Source organism: Suncus etruscus, chromosome 8, assembly GCF_024139225.1.
Source record: "Suncus etruscus isolate mSunEtr1 chromosome 8, mSunEtr1.pri.cur, whole genome shotgun sequence".
NCBI lineage: Eukaryota > Metazoa > Chordata > Mammalia > Eulipotyphla > Soricidae > Suncus > Suncus etruscus.
In genome coordinates, this window is record NC_064855.1 from 53467700 (window position 1) to 53488240 (window position 20541).

The 20541-nt window shown below is 38.8% G+C and overlaps 1 protein-coding gene across 2 annotated transcripts in view; it reads right to left on the reverse strand.

Moving 5' to 3' along the window:
- The window catches only part of ALG5 (ALG5 dolichyl-phosphate beta-glucosyltransferase), a 55969-nt gene that overhangs the window by 18038 nt on the left and 17390 nt on the right, over positions 1–20541 (reverse strand). For both annotated transcript variants that reach the window (XM_049778824.1, XM_049778823.1), the window contains exons 5-7: positions 14811–14903; positions 7318–7431; positions 1969–2028 (exon numbers count right to left, since the gene is read on the reverse strand). In XM_049778824.1, the coding sequence (XP_049634781.1) occupies positions 1969–2028; positions 7318–7431; positions 14811–14903 (267 nt within the window). The remainder of the gene's footprint in view (positions 1–1968; positions 2029–7317; positions 7432–14810; positions 14904–20541) is intronic.

Below are 20541 nucleotides of genomic sequence, written 5' to 3' on the forward strand. Positions count from 1 at the left end.
CACACTGGTGGTGCTTAGGGGTTACTCCTGAATCTGCGCTCAGAAACTGCTCCTGGCAGGCTCAGGAGACCATATGAGATGCCAGGATTTGAACCACCATCCATCCTAGATCAGCTGAGTCCAAGGCAAATGCCCTATTGCTATGCTTTCTCTCTGGCCTCTGTATTATCTTTCTTGTACCCACAAAGAATGAGTTATGTTTTGGGGGAGAAGCCAGGGATGACATCTCCAGTGCTCCAGACTTATTCTCAGCAGTACCAGTAATTGCTTGGTACAAGGATGCCTTACCTCCTGTGTTATCATTTGGGTATGGAATAATTTATTTCTTAGAAAGTAAAAGGCCAGAGAGTTAGCTCAATGGACTGACTGCATGTTTTGCAGGTGGGAGGCCTGAGTTTTTTCTTCAGCACTACATACTCCTGGCTCTGCACTTAAAAATCATCCCAGCAGGCTTGGGGGAACCATATGGGATGGCAGGATTCGAACTGGGGTCTGTTCTGGATTGGGTCGTGTGCAAGGCAAATGCCCTACCACTGTGCTATCTCTCTGGCCCTTTCCACAGATATTTTTAACCTTGCATCGAAAGGACACTGATATACCTGACCACTCTACAAGATGCACCATCAAGATTATAATGAATTGTGTCTGACATACTAAAGAACTTAATTTTAAGTGTAAAAATGATTAAAGTTGAGGGTGCTGAAGAGATAGCATAGCGGTAGGTCATTTGCCTTAGACAAGAAGGACAGTGGTCAAATCCCGGCATCCCACATGGTACCCTGAGCCTGCCAGGGGTGATTTCTGAGCATACAGCCAGGAGTAACTCCTGAGCACTGCCGGGTATGACCCCAAACCCACTCCAAAAAAAGGATTAAAATTGGGATTGTAGAGATAGTACAGAGGTACGGTATTTTCTTGGAATTGGCTAAGAAACATGCATCAAAATCAGTCTCCCCAGGGGTAGAGCAATAGTACAGTGGTCAGGATGCTTGATTTACAGCACTACATATGGTCTCCTAAGTCTGTCTGTCTGTCTGTCTCTCTCTCTCACACATACAGACACACACAACTTGTATAGACTTATTTCTTAGTTTATTTTCCCTCAAATTACTTGTTTTAGATTAATGACAAACAACAGAATGAAGACTTGAATGTCTTGTGTGATATGTTTTTCTAAGAGGTATGAAGCTAAGAAAAAATAAAATAAAACTCAAAATATAGAACTTAACCATACCCAGATGATAGAAACTAAAATCAGACTAGTTTTTAAATGTATCAGTTAGAAGAGTCACTATACATTATAAAAGAGTGTGGATATGTTTTTATTTATTATTTATTTTTTAAATTTTTTGGTTTTTTGTTTGGTTTTTGGGCCACACCCGGTGGTGCTCAAGGGTTACTCCTGGCTATCTGCTCAGAAATAGCTCCTGGCAGGCACGGGGCACCATATGAGATGACAGGATTCGAACCAACCACCTTAGGTCCTGGATCGGCAGCTTGCAAGGCAAACGTCGCTGTGCTATCTCTCTGGCCCTGTTTTTATTTATTTTATTGGTTTTTTTTTGGGCCACACCTGGCAATGCTCAGGGGTTACTCACGGTCATGCTTAGGAATCACTCCTGGCAGACTAAAAGGACCTTCTGGGATGCTGAGGATCTAATCTGGGTTGGCCATGTCCAAAGCAAATGCCCTACCTAATGTACTATCAACTCCAGCCCTAGAATAATTTTAAAGAAAGATCTTTTGCATCTTAAGCCAAAGTCTACATTCTTCTATATATTAATAACAAATCAATTTATAAACATGTCAATCCATATGCTTTGCAAAATTAAAAAAATTATCTTCTTTTAAACAAAAAGCATGCCTCAGTTTTATAAGATTACTCTTAAAAGCTTATCTCTTGCTTTTGTATATGTAAAAGGGGGAAAAGCCCTCCTGAGGGTCTGTGCCAGTTAGTAAAAGACTCACCTGAGCAATTGATTCTTTTTCTAAATGTGCTCGAGATCCACAAGCAATAGCCATTCTATCCTGAGGAAAAATACAAGATTAAATTTCAATATTAAATTTCAATATTTTCATTAACAAATATTTATTTCCAAAAAGATGATCCCATTACTTAGAAATAGGTCTGATATATTTTTAATTTTAGATTAGTTTTGTTTTGGGGATATACCTGATGTTCCTTAAGGAACTATATGTGATACTGGGGAATTGAGCCTGGATGGTCTGCATACAGAACAAGGATCTTACTCACTGTATTATCATCTCTCCAACCCAGATTATTTATTTGTAAAGGTCTGTTTAGAAAGACAGAATAAGTGTAGTTCTTTAGGGCTAAGAAGGGCTGGGATGTGGCTAATGTGGTAAGTTCAGCCAATCACTGGGTTTACTGGGCTGATGTTTGAACACTGACTAAATATCATTTATTTAGCTAGTTTCTCAAAAGTGTTATATGATGAATATTAATAAAAATTTTGGGATTTTGTTTGTTATTTTGTTTTGGGTTCACACCTGACAATGTTCAAAGGTTATTCCTGGATCTGCATTCAGGAATCACTCTTTCACTTTTGGTGGTGTTTCAGAAACATAGGAGATGGTGGAAAGTAAGTTGGCTGTGCATAAGGCAAGTGTCTTACCCGCTATACTATTTCTCTGGCCCCTAATAAAAAATTTTTTTTCTTTTTCCTTTTTTTTTAGTTTTTGTGTCATACCCGGCAGCGCTCAGGAGTTACTCCTGGCTCTGTGCTCCGAAATCACTCCTGGAAGGCTCAGGGGACCACATGGGATGTAGGGATTTGAACTGGGGTCCAACCTGTGCTGGCTGCGTGCAAGGCAAATGCCTTACTAATGTGCTATCGCTCTGGCCCCTAATTAAAATGATTAAAAACGTAGTTCAAGGGCTTACGTAAGGTGTTTTTGGCTGAGCCCGGTTGGCCAGGCCAGTCTGATTGCCCAAGCACTAGTAGGGTTAGAGCTCAGTCCCTGAGTACTGAAATTAAATGAAAGGAATTCAAACAACTCAAGTGAGTTGTGGTACTCTAAATTAGCTATTCCTTAAAGGGTTACTTACAGATCCAGGGTTCTTAACGTTTTCAACAAAACTTCTTATTTGAGAAATTTTAATGTGTCCCTAGATATATAAATGAAACAGTTGCTGATAATAAACCATAAATTTATTTTAAAACAAATGCTACATCTTGTTACATGACATCCTATATGGAACTGTAATGTGCACTTTAAGAAGCAAAATTATTTTTTTATCTCCAACAGAATAGCATAAATTGAGGGGGGAAAATGATTATACCAGGACCAGTCATATGAACATGTAGTGAAAATAAAAAAATGACTAGACTGGAATACCAACCCACAGTCAATGACAGAATAGATACCCAATCTACAATAAGCTGTAAAGTGAAGACCAATTACACTAGTATTCTGGGGGAGTAAAGGAGGGAGATGTGGGAGACATGCTGGGAACAGGAGTGGAGGGAGGACAACATTGGTGGTGGGAATGCCCTTCATTCATTGTCACTATGTACCGTAAATAATTCTGTGTAATGCACTTCAGTCACAATAAAAAAATAAAAAGAAGCAAAATTATAAACCAAGACTGTGAATTGATAGTTTAATCATAATTATCTGCTCAGCTCTTTAAAACTCAACAATTTAATAATAATGCAGTAAATAAAATCTAAGGAAAAAAGATTATATAAGAAGGAATGCCTTTTTTCTTTTCTTTTTCTTTTTTTTTTAGTTAGGCAAGCATTTAACATTTCTAGTAATAATTTCATATCACTGGGGATGAAGAGACAGCAGAGGCCTTGCATAAAGCTGACCTGGGTTCAATCCCTGCCACCACTTAAGCTACTTGAGCTTCTTTTTTTTTTTTTTTTGGTTTTTGGGCCACACCCAGTAACGCTCAGGGGTTACTCCTGGCTATGTGCTCAGAAGTTGCTCCTGGCTTGGGGGACCATATGGGACACCGGGGGATCGAACCGCGGTCCGTCCAAGGTTAGCGCAGGCAAGGCAGGCACCTTACCTTTAGCGCCACCGCCCGGCCCCTACTTGAGCTTCTTGAGCCATACCAACAGTTATTCTTGAGTGCAGCTGGGTATGGTTCCAAAACTACTCTCCTCCTTCCTCCCCCAATTTCATTTTATACTGCATAACAACATTGCCCAGCAGAATATTTTGTGATGATAAAAATGCTCAATATTTGTGCTAGCCAATAAGGTAGTTATTAACCATACATTTGTGAAATTTGTGGACAGAAAATCTGAGTTTAAAATTTTATTAAATTTTAATTTGTATAGTGAACATAAAATATTTTCACAACTTGTTCTTGTAAATTATACTAGGTTAGTTTAATGTCTTAAAAAATGAAAAAAACTGAAAAATATCTTAGGGGCCAGGAAGATAGCTCAAATAGCAGTGCACAAGTCTAGCAGGAGCAAGATCCACATTTGATCTCCTGCATCTAAGGTGTGCCACCCCAGAAGTACTACTGAGCACGGCTCTGGTGTGACTCTAATGGCCTAGAAGTCTCCAATTACTATGCACATAATCCTGGAGGCATGTAAGCCCTTCAGGGTTTGAACAGATCTGTATCACTAAGCAGAACATCAGCCACTAAGCCTGCACCATTCTAACAAGCACCCTATGGAGGGCTCCCCAAGAAAGTTCTAGTTGGGGGGAACTCTATGAAACAAAACAATCCTACTGGGGAAAAGAAGGAAAGGGGTAATGGAACAAACACACACACACACACATACACACAGAATACTTCACAAACCAAAAAAAAAAAAAAAAAAAAAAAAAAGAAGATTGTTCTAGGAAACAGGATATAAAATGAGTTTTTATAGTTAAATTTTCTTTTTAGGGTACTGCATATACTTGACTCTAAGCTGACCTAAGTATAAGCTGACCCCCTCCAATTTTACCCTAAAAACTGGGAAAACTTAGTGACTCAAGTGTAAGCTGCGGTAGAAAATGCAGTAGCCACTGGTAAATTTCAAAATATAAATATATTTTATCTAAAACAATTACAATAATTGAGGAATCATTAAATAAATAAGTAAATAAATACATGATTACATTTACAATATATGATTGTTTTGATATACTGTATACCACTAACATGCCACATTAACCTATAGTATTCAATGGCAACTTTAATAAAGTGAATTATCCATTTAAGACAGTAAAGCATTGTAAATAAATGGTTAAAAATTCTGAATCCTTATTCCAAAACCCCTGATTATAAGGATTCAGGATTTAAAAACATTCATTTATACGGCTTTACTGCCTTAAATGGGGTTTTCACTTAATTAAAAGTGCCATTGAATATTGAGGGTTAAGTCATTCAGTGGCATACAGTTCAGTTCAGGGCCTCCCTCTTCAGCTCAGCTGCAACTTGAGTTGCAACTTGACTGAGTTGAAGCACCATCACCTCCAGCAGATCGTAGAAGACTGAAGACTATGTGCATTTAATTCGGTGTGCGTGCATCGAATCAAACCTGTACGACCCAAATATAAACCAAGTTCAGGGTTTTCGGCAGAAATTTTGTGCCGAAAAACTCGTCTTATACTGAATATATAAGTAGTTTTGTTTTAATGGGTTTTGTTGTTTTACTTTTCTTCCTTTGGCTTTTGCTCTTAATGAAAAGGAATTATCTTAACATACATAATACCATTTGACCTTAAATTAAATTTACTTCATTAGTATATAGTTCTATTTATTTTTTATCCCATTTTGGTTATCAATTTGTCTATTTTTATTTTTGGGCCATGCCCACTGGTGCTTAGGGACAACTCCTGCTAGGCTCAGGGACAACTGAACCTGGGTGGGCCATATGCAAGATAAGCATCCTACCTGCTGTACACTGGCCTCCACTGTCCTTCAGCTTGTTTCCTTTGTTCTGTAACTGATCTTCTAATTACATTCTATTGTTTTGTCAACTTACTCTCAAAAAACTATAAGTTATTTGTTTTTATTTAAGCTTTCTGGCTCTTTCTATAAGTTTTCTTCTAAAAGGTTTTTGTTGCCTTTTAGTTTTGTTATTTTTTTTTTTAAAGTACTAAAGTAGTATAATTAAAGTAACTATTTTTGAAAATAGCATTTTACCTGTATTGCTAAGTTCTTATTTTCACATTTTTTTTTCTTTTTTCCTTTGGGAAGAGGCATCCCAAGCAATTAGGCAGCAAAGACCTGGGATTCATGAACAGCAACACTTGGTCTTGTATGTGCAGTCCAATGCTTAATGATCAGGCTAGTAAAGAGGTGTTGAGGTGTTGAAAGGGGAAGGAAGGGATCAAATTTGGTCTCACCTTCAGCCCTTTAAGCTATCTCCTCAAGATGTCATTTTACAAACATGCCTGGAGGTCAAAGAATCTAAGCTGGGGCTGGAGAGATGGCATGGAGGTAAAGCGTTTGCCTTTCATGCAGAAGGACGGTGGTTCAAATCCCGGCATCCCATATGGTCCCCTGTGCCTGCCAGGGGCAATTTTTTGAGCATAGAGCCAGGAGTAACCCCTGAGCGCTGCTGGGTGTGACCCAAAAAACAAATAAATAATCAAAAAAAAAAAAAAAAGAATCCAAGCTGGTCTAAGCTTTTATTCTAGTCTTTATTCATTGGTATTTGAGCCAGATCCAGTGGTACACAGGGGCTACTGCTGGCTCTATGTTCAGAAGTTACCCTTGGCAATAGCTGGGAGGACAAAATGGTGCCACTATAGAACCCTGACCTCTTGCTTGCAAAGTACAGTGATCTGCTCAGCTCCTTAAGCTATCTCTCTGGCCTGGATCTATGGGTATTTTTTTGTTTGTTTTGTTGTTGTTCATTTTGCTTTTGAGTCACACCTGGCAGTGCTCAGGGGTTACTCCTGGCTCTATGCTCAGAAATCGCTCCTGACCTGCTCAGAGGACCATATGGGATGCTGGGATTCAAACCACCATCCTTCTGTATGCAAGGCAAATGCCCTACCTCCATGCTATCTCTCCGGCCCATACAAATTTTAAGAACAAGTCTTAGCTGATAATTCAGTATAAATGTAGTGGAAGTTTACCAACTAAAAATAAAGATGGCCAGAATACTGAGTAACTGTCACATGAATTTTAGAAAAATTGTCAATGTTTATAACAAAATGATGACTTCTTCTGCAGGTGTGAGTATGAATTCCATACTTACCCCCACCATGATATTTTAAACTTACATGCAATATTTTAATCTTCCTTTATAATCCATATATTCTTATTTGGCTAGCAAGAATAGTTAATCTTGTTTAACATTAACTAGAATATGTTAATCTTGTACTCACAGGCCAAGGTTGCAGGTCATCCAATCCCTTTTCTAATTTCTCAATATCTGGAAACTTTGTGGCTCCATCAGCATCTGCCATAAGGACTTTTTCTCCTCGAGAACTAAATATACCCTGTGATAAAAAATTTCAATGAAAAGAAAATTGGTTTTAAAATTAAGGCTAAATTCAATGGATATTCGTTCTGCTTTACCTATGAATACCTAAAAATGAAATATTAGGTATGAAATGACAGGAGGCTCAAGTTCTCTAAAATTATTAGACTGATAAGAATTTCCCAAATGTGGGCCTGGAGAGATAGCACAGCAGTGTTTGCCTTGCAAGCAGCCGATCCAGGATCAAAGGTGGTTGGTTCGAATCCCGGTGTCCCATATGGTCCCCTGTGCCTGCCAGGAGCTATTTCTGAGCAGACAGCCAGGAGTAACCCCTGAGCAATGCCGGGTGTGGCCCAAAAACCAACCCCCCCCCCAAAAAAAAAGAATTTCCCAAATGTATCTATTGTCTATTTGCCTTGCATGTAGCAGACCCATGTTCGAGCACTGCCAGGAGTAATTCCTGAGCACAGAGCCAGGCATAACCCCTGAGCACCACTTGGTGTAGCCCAAAAAACAAAATCCAATGTATCTATTTCCTATCTCATGATTTAAAAATCTTGTGAGCACATATATTAATAACATATTATTATAGCTTGAGCAGATTAATATTCAGTACCAGTAAATAAAAATATTACACACTTTATATATGTTGCATGTATTATTCATATCATTTTATGGGCTGCTTAAGGGATCAGTGGTTACTTTCAATAATATAATAAGGGGCAGGAGCTATAGCACAGTGAGTAAGGCCAATCTGGGTTTGGTCCCTAGCATCCCATATGGTCCCAAGCCTAACAGGAATAATTTCTGAGTGCACAGCCAGGAATAATCCCTGAATGCTGCCGTGTGTACCTTTCTAAAAAAGAATGATAAAGATTAAGTTTATGCACAATGAATAAATGAATATAAAATTTCTGTAGCATGTATCATAGGTGACTTATCTTTAGTAGTCTTTTAAATACTTTAGTTTCAATAAGGATTATGCTACCTTATGAAGAAAATTTTTATTAAAGAAATATGGAATATCACTAACACTTATAATGCGTAGTTATCCAAATACTATTTTATTTGAGACTATTGGAAAGTTGACAAAATTATTCCAATTTTGGGAGAATTGGGGGGGGGCTATACCTGTTGGTGCTCAGGGGTCATTCCTGGTTCTGTGCTGAGGAAACATTCCTGGTGATGCTCAGGGAACCACATGGGATGCTGGGAACTCAACCTTGTTCAGCTGTGTGCAAGCCAAACATCATATCTGCTGTACTATTACTCTAGCCTAGCCCCTGTTCCATTCGAATTTTTTTTTTGCACAAACTATGGCTTTTGTTTATTTCACACAAATAAAATGTATATCGTTTTAATTTCTGTGGTGCACATAAGTAAATTTATGAAATACAAATAACTGTAAATATATTTATGATTTGAGTGCATAGCTTTGATGTCATCTATAAGTGTGCACATAGATAAGAAAACTACAAATTAGGCCATGGTATAAATCCACTACTGTGGCATCTTTTTGTCATATAATTAGAGTATAGTCTAAAAGCAGAAATGAAATTTATCACCTTTCATTTATTTATATTGGGTGCAAGTTTTCTTTTTTTGTTTGTTTTGTTTTTGGGTCACACCCGGCAGCACTCAGGGGTACTCTTGGCTCTACACTCAGAAATCGCTCCTGTCAGGCTGGGGGGACCATACGTGATGCTGGGATACGAACCACTATCCTTCTGCATGCAAGGCAAGTGCCCTACCTCCACACTATATCTCCGCTCCTGATGAAAATTTTTATTGAAAATTTTGAAAGATGTGAGGGGAGAGAAAGAAAAAAGTATGTGTTTGAGAGAGAAATAGACTTCTCTGAGTGGAAACAGGTAAGCAAAGGAACAGAGACAAGCAAGTAAGGTATGTGTTCAAGAGAACACAGGCTTGAAGAGTAAGCCTTTTCATCACATTTTAACTCGGAACAGCACATAATTACCATTTAGGAAAAACCATTACAAAGTTTAAAGATATGGAGCTGTTAGTCTGAAATGGGTGAAAGAACAATAAATGACCATTGCAATGATAAGAATGAATACTGCATTAGTTAAAGATTATCTTTTAGGAGTCTCTACCAGCATGGGGTTCGGCAGGCCTCCGCCATGCCAGAGGCCTTCTTAACCAGGCCTAGGAGGGGTGTGGGACTTGGGTAACCCCAGCACCCCTCTACCGCCTTGCTCCAGATCTCCAGGGCTTCCCCGGCCATATGCCTGGGCAAGCCAGTGAAGTGGGTCCCTAGGCAGAGCTTGAAGGTTGCCCTAGGCTTTCCCACATTCCCCACTCGGCTCCTAAGGGAGGGTCTGGATGGGGGCCCTGAACTTCTGGCCTCCCAGCTTCTTGAAGGATCTCTTTCCATCCTGGGAGCCGGAGTCTCTACCAGCATGGGGTTCGGCAGGCCTCCGCCATTCCAGAGGCCTTCTTAACCAGGCCTAGGGGGGGTGCGGGACTTGGGTAACCCCAGCACCCCTCTACTGCCTTGCTCCAGATCTCCAGGGCTTCCCTGGGCCACATGCCTGGGCAAGCGAGCGAGGTGGGTCCCTCGGCGGAGCTTGAAGGTTACCCGGCCTAGGCTTTACTTGTGTGTTGCACTAAAGCAGTCACTGGTAATCTCTTACCAGTCTATATTTTCAAAACCACGCGGGAGCGCACAAGATACATTAATAGTTCTCACTATCATTAATTATGTTTTTGTATATTCAGAATGTCCATTTTGTACTCTGCCCTTTCTCACACCCCTACAAAAGATCATTTTTCTCTTAACTCTCTCACCCTCTATCATCATTACTCCACATTTAACCTTTTTAACTTAAGTACTGTAGAATCTTAAGTCACAGACCATAGTGGTGCCCTGGAGTTAACACCCTCCCAACTATTCCAAAAGGCATAGAATGTACACATATGTCTTTTCAACATTTTATGTGTGTTTTCTTTGACGGATATAAGTTTTGCTGAATATTTTCTTTTTTTCTTTCTTTCTTTTTTTTTTTTTTTTTTTTTTTTTTTTGTGGTTTTTGGGTCACACACCGGCAGTGCTCAGGGGTTATTCCTGGCTCCAGGCTCAGAAATTGCTCCTGGCAGGCATGGGGGACCATATGGGGTGCCGGGATTCGAACCGATGACCTCCTGCATGAAAGGCAAACGCCTTACCTCCATGCTATCTCTCCAGCCCCTGAATATTTTCTTATCCACTGACGATTTCCCGTTTTTTTTTTTTTTTTTTTTTATCTTTTCTTCTCTTTGTGAACTGTTCAATAGGTAATTTGGTGAAAGAGTCCCTCAGTTTAATGCTTATGTTTGAACCAAGTCATGGGTATTGTTGGATATGTTCTTACGCCCCCATATACTCCAATAATGCCACGTGGCTTTATTTCTTGTTTGCTTAGACACATTAAAATGGGAAAAGACTATATATACAAATAAGTTCTTATCTAATAGAGATGGGAACACACAAATCTTGTAGTGCAATGGGACCTTACACCCTGAACATTGACATAATGACCTGGCACAGGCCTCGGAAGAATGGGCATTCTCCATTCACCCCTGATCTATGGAAGACATCTACGAAACATCCAAGGTTGTCTATAACATCACGTGGAGGCAATCGTCTACCAGGGAAGACCCTACTGCTGCTCTGACATCGACCTACTCAAAAGAAACTTCCCTTAACACTGAGAAGACTTAACAACAACAATGACCTGCTTACTGGACTGGACTTTCTGTATTGCCCCTTAATTGTGAGTTGAAACTAGAGGATACTCCACACCAGCCTGACTTCAATATAGGATGTGCAGATTCCAGGATCTTTAATACAGAAACCTGATGCCAACAATAGAGACTGCGTGAAAAATAAAACTGTATTGGCACTACAGACAATGACTTGGATTGAACAAACTAGTTTGCCTGGAGCCTAGAGCTGGTCTTATGCCAGGAAACTTCAGGGGTAGGGTCTCCTTGTATTTAGACCAAAGCTTTTCCTTTCCATGTCCCCCATATTTTGGTGGGCCTATGCAAACAATATTTGCCACTCTAACACCGTTTTTACTGTGCTCCTTTGACTCTAAACCAAAAAAAAAAAAAAACAACCTCTTAATGATGTTAACAAACCAATATGCATGTGTAGGAAAATATAAAAAAATACTATGCCTTCAATGTTTAAGGAGTCACATAAATTTCATGGCTTTAGATTGCTTTGTGTACTGCTAAGAAATGTTATAATGTACTACAATCTGGGGACTTGTGGACAAAGTAATTGTACTTGGGTTCTGCCTTATTTTTCTTAATGTTCTTTGACTGTAAGTTCAATATTTAGGCGTCAGCAAGGGGATTTCTTTTGAGAACTCTGTTTATGGGTGATTGTCCTTCCACTTACCTTGTCCTCTTTGTATCATTGTTCTCATAATTAAAAATAAAAAATTAAAAAAGAAACTCAAGTATCAACACCCACTGAGATTGTGCAAGAATTCACTAAAGTATCTAGGGATGTGTGCATCTTTAAATTTACTGCAATTCGGGCCCGGAGAGATAGCACAGCGGCATTTGCCTTGCAAGCAGCCTATCCAGGACCAAAGGTGGTTGGTTCAAATCCCGGTGTCCCATATGGTCCCCTGTGCCTGCCAGGAGCTATTTCTGAGCAGACAGCCAGGAGTAACCCCTGAGCACCGCTGGGTGTGACCCAAAAACTAAAAACTAAAAACTAAAAAAAAAAAAAAAAAAAAAAAAAGTACTGCAATTCAAAATATTAATAATTATTTAATCTTTAAATTAACACTTGTTAGCAGATCTTCTACTCATTATACTGGACTAAAATTAATACACTAATTTCTTAAATTTCATGGTTCTACAATCTGATACCTGCCTTTGGTATACATAACTGTGCATCAAAATTGTAAAATATAGTTGTGTGAATGGACACAAAAAATAGGAATATTTAAACCCATAGGAGCCATGAGGACTATATATATAAAGATTATCTTTTAATGAGATAATCTCCAGCACCACATAGGGTCTCCTGAGCCAGCAGGGGTGATTCCTGAGCAGAGCCATGAGTAAGCATGGTGCACTTCTGGGTACACCCAAAACCATCCCTTTGGCCCTCTCCCAAAATAAAGTGGTTCTTTAATGTGTACACCTTTTCCACTCATTGCTAGACTTCGTGCAAAGGTAGCCAGTGGTGCCTCATTCCCCAAGGCTTGGTTCCTGGCTTTTTCTTCTATGGACTCTTCCTTCCCCATTTAATGATTCCTCTCTCATCTGATGCACCTGGATGAGTGACTCACACTCATTTCTGCTCTAGGCAAATCTGCATAGAAACTCAAGAACTCAAACTTAATCACAACCAAATGTATGGCCTATCACACCAACATTATCTCCTGTGTTTCATTCCATCTATTAATAGCAACATCATCCTTAGGTACAGAGGGCATTTGTACTGCTCCTTTTCTATACAACTTGATCGAATCTTTTTGTTTTGTTTTGTTTTTTGGGTCAAACCAGGCAGAGCTCAGGGGTCACTCCTGGCTCCAGGCTCAGAAATCGTTCCTGGCAGGCTCAGAAAACCATATGGGATGCCGGGATTCAAACCAATGACCTTCTGTCCAAAAATAGGAAAGGCCTAAATATTCCCAAACCAACATTTATGATCTAAACCTACCTACCATTCCAACCATCTGTATAAAGCAAGCCATTGAGACAGAGTTTAAGGGCAATTTTAGGATTATCCTAAACTAATTAATTTAAATATTGCCTAAATGTCCATGTTACTGAGAGGAAGTTAATTTGCTTTTTCTCGTCTATATAACAAAAAAAAAAGATTTAATTAACTCAGAAATTGATGGGAGTATTAGGTTAAATCTGATAATTATTGGAAAGAGGTTGATTTACTGTCTGAATATAAATAAAACAGTAACCAGGAAAAGCTAGTATTCAGTGGTCTGATGCCTGGCTTCAGTGACAATGCCTTAATGAAATCTGTGCTTCCCTCTTGTGCGTTAGCCTGCTAGTTCTGTCCATAACTACCATTCCTTCTTTGATCAGATTCCATTCTTAACCTTGATCTGATCTGAACACAGCAACTCTGTTCAATCATAAAAGTAACTGGATGGTGCTTCTCAGTCACACCTTCAGAGAGCCTCATGGCACATATCCTTTGCCTTATTATCTAGAACATGAACACCATGGCTAGAGAACTAGGAATCACATTAAGTCTAAGAGGAAGGCAGATAAATGAATCAATTTCTAAGTCCTTTGGGGTAAGTTATTGGATATTTTCTCCACATAACCTGATTTTTATTCCAATATCATGACTGCTCGTATTCAACTATACTTCCTATAAAAACAATCACCTTCACTGAGTGTATATTTCATCAGAATAGACTCTTATCTGATTTATCTTAGTGCACACTATGTGCTTTATTTAAGTGCCTTTATATAGATAAAACTTAAAACATACAAAAGCATTTTGTAAAATGTTAAAATCAAGGAATCAGAAATAGCACAGGTGGCTGGGCATTTGCCTTGCATGCAACAGAACCCAGTTCAAACCCTGGCAGCTTATATGGCCCCGTGAGCCTGCCAAGGGTGATCTCTGAGCAAGAAGTCAGGAGTAAGGATCAAGTTCTGAGCATAGCTGGATTTGTTATAAGAACAAACAAATGTGGTTCAGTGTAGAACAAATACAGTGTATGTGTGAGGTCATGGGCTCAACCCAGCACTGCAAAAAAAGGGAACTATTCTTATTATATGACATATAAAAAAATAAATAAATGTAGCATGAGAATTTTCTCAGTTACAGGAAGTCTTGTCAAACTTTAAGATACTGCATTCTGGAGCTGGAGAGGTAAGAGTGCAGCAGACTAAGCCCATGCTTTGCATGGAGGAGGCCTCAATGTGTTTAATTTCAGCACTGTATAGTCCCCTAAGAACAACCAGGAATATCCCTTAAGAAGTCAGAAATAACCCATATCTTTGCTGGCTATGGCCCAACACCATAGGTAAAAGACAAACACATTCCCGAAATTACTCAGTATTTCAGATTTGATCCAGACATATATACTCATATATATGACTTACCATATTTTTCATACCATAAGATGTATAACCCAAGTGCATCGTATGGAGCGAATGCTGCCTGAAGCTGATGCCTGAGTATAGGGGAGGAGAACATCTAAAAACTATGTGTGTCTTACGGTCAGGTATGACATATAGAGTGAAAAATATGGTAGTATTAAAAGTATCTAGTCAATAGCTTGAAATATTCACATTCAAGTAGTTAACCATATAATAATGCTAGTCTATAGTCTGCAAAGAGGTTTTTCAAATTTTCCCTACATTTTAGATCAAAAAGTTGAAATTATGTTTTACCATCTTAATAGCTCCTCCTTTCCCACGATTCTTCACCAGTGTTATCACTCGTACTTTGTCACTTCCATATTTCAGGCAATACTTATAAGCAACCTGCCAAAACATATAAAAGTAAAAGAAAATCAACTTGCATTCTACAACAGAGATATATAACGGAGTTTCTCATTTGGCCTTAAATACTACTCCAGTTCCTTTTTTCAATGACTAGATTATACTCACCATACATTTTGATAATCCAGAGGAGTTGATGAATGTTGAAGAGTTAGTGAATTCTTCTTGAATATCAAAATGGAGTATCAAAATGGAATATCAAAATGGAATCTACTGATTATTATTATTATTATTATTATTATTATTATTATTATTTTGGTTTTTGGGTCACACCTGGCAGTGCTCAGGGGTTACTCCTGAAATCGCCCTAGCAAGCTCGGGGAACCATATGGGATGCTGGGATTCGAACCGCCGTCCTTCTGCATGCAAGGCAAATGCTCTACCTCCATGCTATCTCTCTGACCCCTACAGATTATTTTAAGTGAAAAAAAAAATAAAGGTTTATATGGAGGTACTGAAGAAGGGGAGAAAGAGGCTAAGTAGGAAAAAGTTCACATCTCAAGAGAAAATATATAGGTGACATGAGCTTGAGTACCAGGCAGCAAGTGTTCTGGAACCTACAGATTTTCCAGATGAAGTAATTTCCTGCAGAGGAATCACCAGAACAGAACACAACTATATTATTCTCCTTTAGGCAGATGAGTAAACTGAGTTACTGAGCTGCTGTAGCAGGACAGCCCCTGAAGAGGTTGACTGATGGAGGGATGGAGAATGAGGCCCTTTTCTTCCAGCTCGTAGCACGTGTCTGCCACCCTGTCTAGCCCACGGTTCTGAGGTGAAACGGCGGGTAAACAGCTCGCAGACAATCAGGCTCGTGGAAATATTTGCTTTATTCGGATGGACAAAACTGAAGTCCAAAGACTCCGATTCAGTTCCAGCCAGCAAAAGCCTCTCGCCTTCCACAGACCCTTGCTCTTATAGTCCAGAGTCAGGTCCCACCCAATGGTGGGATCAGATACCAACCAATGGTGGAAGCAGAATCAGGTCCTACCCTAGGGTGGGGGCAGAATGCCAGGTCACACCCTAGGGTAGGGCACAATCACCTAATCAGATTAGGGTGAGCAACATAGTAATCCCCCAAAATATTTACATACACAACAATTCCCCCTTTTGTTTTTAGTAAACAAACAATATTGTCTACAATTATTAAAAGAAAAATTAGTCAATAATAAAAGAGCGGCTGTTTGCATAAGCGCATCACAGGAAAATGTAAAGAAAAACTTCTAACCTAAGCACAGGGTGTCTAAAACCAGAAACATGTATCAAGGAATCAACTACAAGCTCCTGAGAAGATAAATCTAAGACGTACATAGATCTTTCGAAGAGACACCAGAAAGGTTGTGTAGCAGGCAAGAAGAAGCACCTTTTCTTTATTTGTTGTTGTTGTAGGTGGTGGTGGTGGTCGTTTTTGGGTCACACCTGGCAGTGCTCAGGAGTTACTCCTGACTCCACGTTCAGAAATCGCTCCTGGCAGATACCGGCATTTGAACCAATGACCTTCTGCATGAAAGGCCAACGCCTCGCCTCCATGCTATCTCTCCAGCTCCATTTTTATTCAAGTTCAGGTAGACCAGAAAGCCCATCTTTGAGGGCATTGAACTAGGCCTTTATTTCGGAAGAAGTGGCACATACACCCTCTGCACAGTGGGGAGCCACTGCAATGATGATCAATAGGTATCTGAACTTAGTCCAAGTTCTTAATCCGGTCTGAAGTCCATAAGATGTCTGAAATTGATGTCGACTATTTATAGATGGGAGCTTAAGTCACAAACCAAAACAAAATGTTTAAGGCAGAGACCCTCCCTGTGTAAATAAACAACTTGAGGGCCCATCCAAAATGGATGGAACCTTCTATAAACCTAGTATTTTGCCTATGATGCGCCCACGCAAAAAACCCTGAGAACAGACAAAAATATCATTTGGGAAATTATAGACAATAATATATAACTCACAAACCTAAAGTCAAGAAAGCAAAACCTTAATGTAATACAACATCGATTCCTAATATTAAAAACTAAAATAAAAAAACATTAATTACGATAGTCAAAAGAAGCGAAGTACCAAACATAACTTCAAAGGATTACAGTTATAGGAAAAACAACAGATGTAATTTCTACAGAGTTCAATACCAATGTGTAAATATGAGGGGTCTGGAACTCCAAAAAGACCGGCAGAAGACACTTGATGGGTCTGGAAAAGCCGGTTGAAGCCTTGTACAGGAGATAACATCAAGCTGAATGAAGAAGGAAGGCCAGTACAGTCATCCATGTGTTGGGGCATCCCCAAGCATTACATCATTACATCATAAGTTGGTTGGGCTTCTGTATTTCCTTTGGGATCGGTGCAATCTTGGGGTAGCCATTGTAGAAACGGTCAACAATAGCATTTTGTATGTGGATGGAAAACCAGAAATTCAGATAGCACAGTTTAACTGGGATCCAGAGACTGTGGGTCTTGTCCATGGATCTTTTCTCTGGTGTTACATTGTGACACAAATCCCAGGTGGCTTCATTTCCAACAAGTTTGCAGCATATATGGTGTAAAACTCCAACAGTCATGGATTTCTTCTTCCCGCCGAGATCAGGAAGCTTGTAGTTGTGGGTGAAGGAGATGGGTTGCACATGTGAAATCCTGAAAATTAAAATGTTAAGGACTAGGAAGAGAGAAGGAAGGATAAGGAAGACTAATTTGGGGAAGATAAAGTTAGGAAAAAGGAAACTATATACAAAATATGCAGAACAGACAGACACTAAACAAGACATACATACACAGACTTCACAAAAAATATGGCCATAACACTCACTCATACTAAAAAATATTTGTTGGAAAGGATCCAAAATAGAGCAAAAGAGAATTCAGCTGAATCAATTAAAAGCTCCTTAAAATGTAATAGCCGGCAATTGTTTAGATAAATCATTTCAAATTCACAAAAAAATTTTTTTTTTATGGTTTTGCCTAGCAGATCTGAAAGAGAATTTCATGCATAATACAAACATGGACAACTCTACTATACGTGTATATCAGTATATATACAAAGTTATTGTATAACAGTAACTTTATGATAATCAATCATAGGCAAGAAGCACTGTGAAGAAAGTCCACCTAAAATTATCATTATGTAAGCGTCTTAAAACCTAAATTGAGGGAAATAAAGCAATGATGTTAAAATAAAAAGAGTGAAAGTCGTTAAATGAGTATACCTAGAAAGAAAAACAACATTAATATGATGAGAAATTTCTCTTTCAGGTGAACCTTGACTAAATTAATTTGTAAAATTTCATGATTAACTGAGACCTAGAGCAATAATGAAATTAAGACATAAATCCATCCTACAAGGAAACACATTGGGGATTCATGATTTTCAATCTATATTCATTGATCATGCCTGTGGAAAGAATCCTAGAGCATTAATAGCAACTGATAAGGAAGTAAAATGATTATCTGGTGTTCATTGTAGATCTCTAAGAAGTATAAAACAGGATGTATGCTGCTGTGGATTTCACCAATGTATTAGGGACTTTTTTGATCTTCTTGTCATCAAAATTGATCCAGTGTTGTTTTGCAGCAATTTTACAGTATGAAGTACAGTGTCCATAGTGAACTTTACCATAATGGTTTGACACCGATGATAAATTGTATTTCTTAATCTTGCTTTTATTCTCTGAAGTGAATTCCTCTAAATTGAGGTCTTCTAAAGGAAAATCTACATAAGTATGCAATTTTTTTATTTGTTTGCCATCAAAAGCAAAACGTTTCAAGTGTATTATAAGTACTGGTGGCAGTTTCCATAAGTACGTTTTCTTTGAAAAATCCCTTCTATTTTTGCAACTGTTGCACAGAACTTTGTTGTCATTTCTTAATTCTTCTTCTTTAAAAAATTCAGAGAGGCATTCCTGTAATGTACATTTATCTGTAGATGTAACAGCCAAAGACAAATGAACAAATGTCTCATAAACCTCAGACTTTTGGTGGCAAGTGAGACACTGGAGTATAGATTTGAATTGTCCTTGAAAGAGATCATAAATAATAGATTTATGAGCCTTTTGGTGTTCTGGACTAAATTGTTCATAATTTTCATTTCCCATGAGATGTGTAGTTTTGTCTGTCATTAGATTTACAGTAAGCAAGTCCTGATGTAATCCCTCTATTAGGAACATCAGTAGTTCGTGAGGATCCTGCTGATTGTGTCCAGCAAACTGGTCATTAAGTAAACCAATTGTTACTTTGAAGCTTTCAGGGTTAATATATCTATGAAATCCATTTCCCATGGTTTTGATGAGCCGACCAAATTCTTCGGCTAATTTACCTTCATGCCCCATCGGATTTTTCTTGTTAATATCCTTTTTATAATGATCTTTATAAAAATACTGAGTTAAGTCTGAAATATTATACAAGCATTGCAATATTGAGTTCATGTAGCAAGAGTTTCCTATATTTTGGAGCCCAGTTAAGACAGGTTCCTGTCTTTCCTTTTGCATCTCGGAGTGTAAGGGTTTATCACTACCATCAGTCTCACTCATTGTATGGTGTGTGACAGCTAAATCGTTCCCTGCCCCAGAGACCTTAGTAATATTACTGCTGTTAGTGTCTGAAGTATTCTGTTTTTTCTCTGAAGGGGAGTTTGTAGTCTGAACCTGATCATTTGTGCTAGCCCGATTTCTAACAAGACGTAATGGAACCCAAAATTTCTTGGGAGGGTCATCATTTATAGAAACATAGGCATAACCCCTTCCTCTTAGGAGAAGATAGCCAGCTATCCATTTTTCATCCTCCTTGATCCAAATAGGTTTATGGGTTGTTTCTTGTCTCTGAATATCTTCTTTAAAATGTCTTTCCGCTGCAGTGTAGCTTTCCCCTTGGGGTAAGTTAAAGTAATTTAGTGTGATAAGAGTCAAAGACAGCAAATCCGTTGGTGGTAAACCTCTTTTTCTATTTTTTTGCAATTGAGTTTTTAAGGTTCTGTGAGTCCTTTCTACAATGGCCTGTCCCCTACAATTGTAAGGAATTCCTCTGAGATGTCTTATCTGCCATTCCTTACAAAAAAATTCAAAAGTTTTGCTAACATAGGCTGGCCCATTATCAGTTTTTATAGAATATGGAATACCCATCACAGAGAAACATTGTAAAAGAAAACTACAAGCAGCCTTAGATTTTTGAGAAGACATGGGAATTGCCCACATAAACCGAGAATAAGTGTCCACCACAACATGAAGATAAGGTTTCCTTGGAAATAAATCTGTTTGAGTTATATCCATTTGCCAAAGTTCGTTAGACTGTAAGCCTCTTGGGTTTGCTCCTGCTATGTGAGTCTTTTTTGTTAACGGTGCACATACGTTGCAGTTTTCTACGATTTCTCTAGCTTGCCTCCATGGAATTTGGTAATTCACATGTAAACGGCGAGCATTTGTGTGTAGGGCTGAATGTTCCTCTATAGGTGATTTAAATATAGGCATTGCTAGCAAGTCAGCAGTTTTATTTCCTTGAGCCATAGGTCCTGGAAGACCTGAGTGGGCTCTAATATGTGTGATGAAGATGGGCTCAGTTCGTTTTTGAAGAAGCTGCTGTAATTGTTTAAGTAAGTCCTGTATGATCGGGTTATTAGCATTAAGGGATGCAGTGG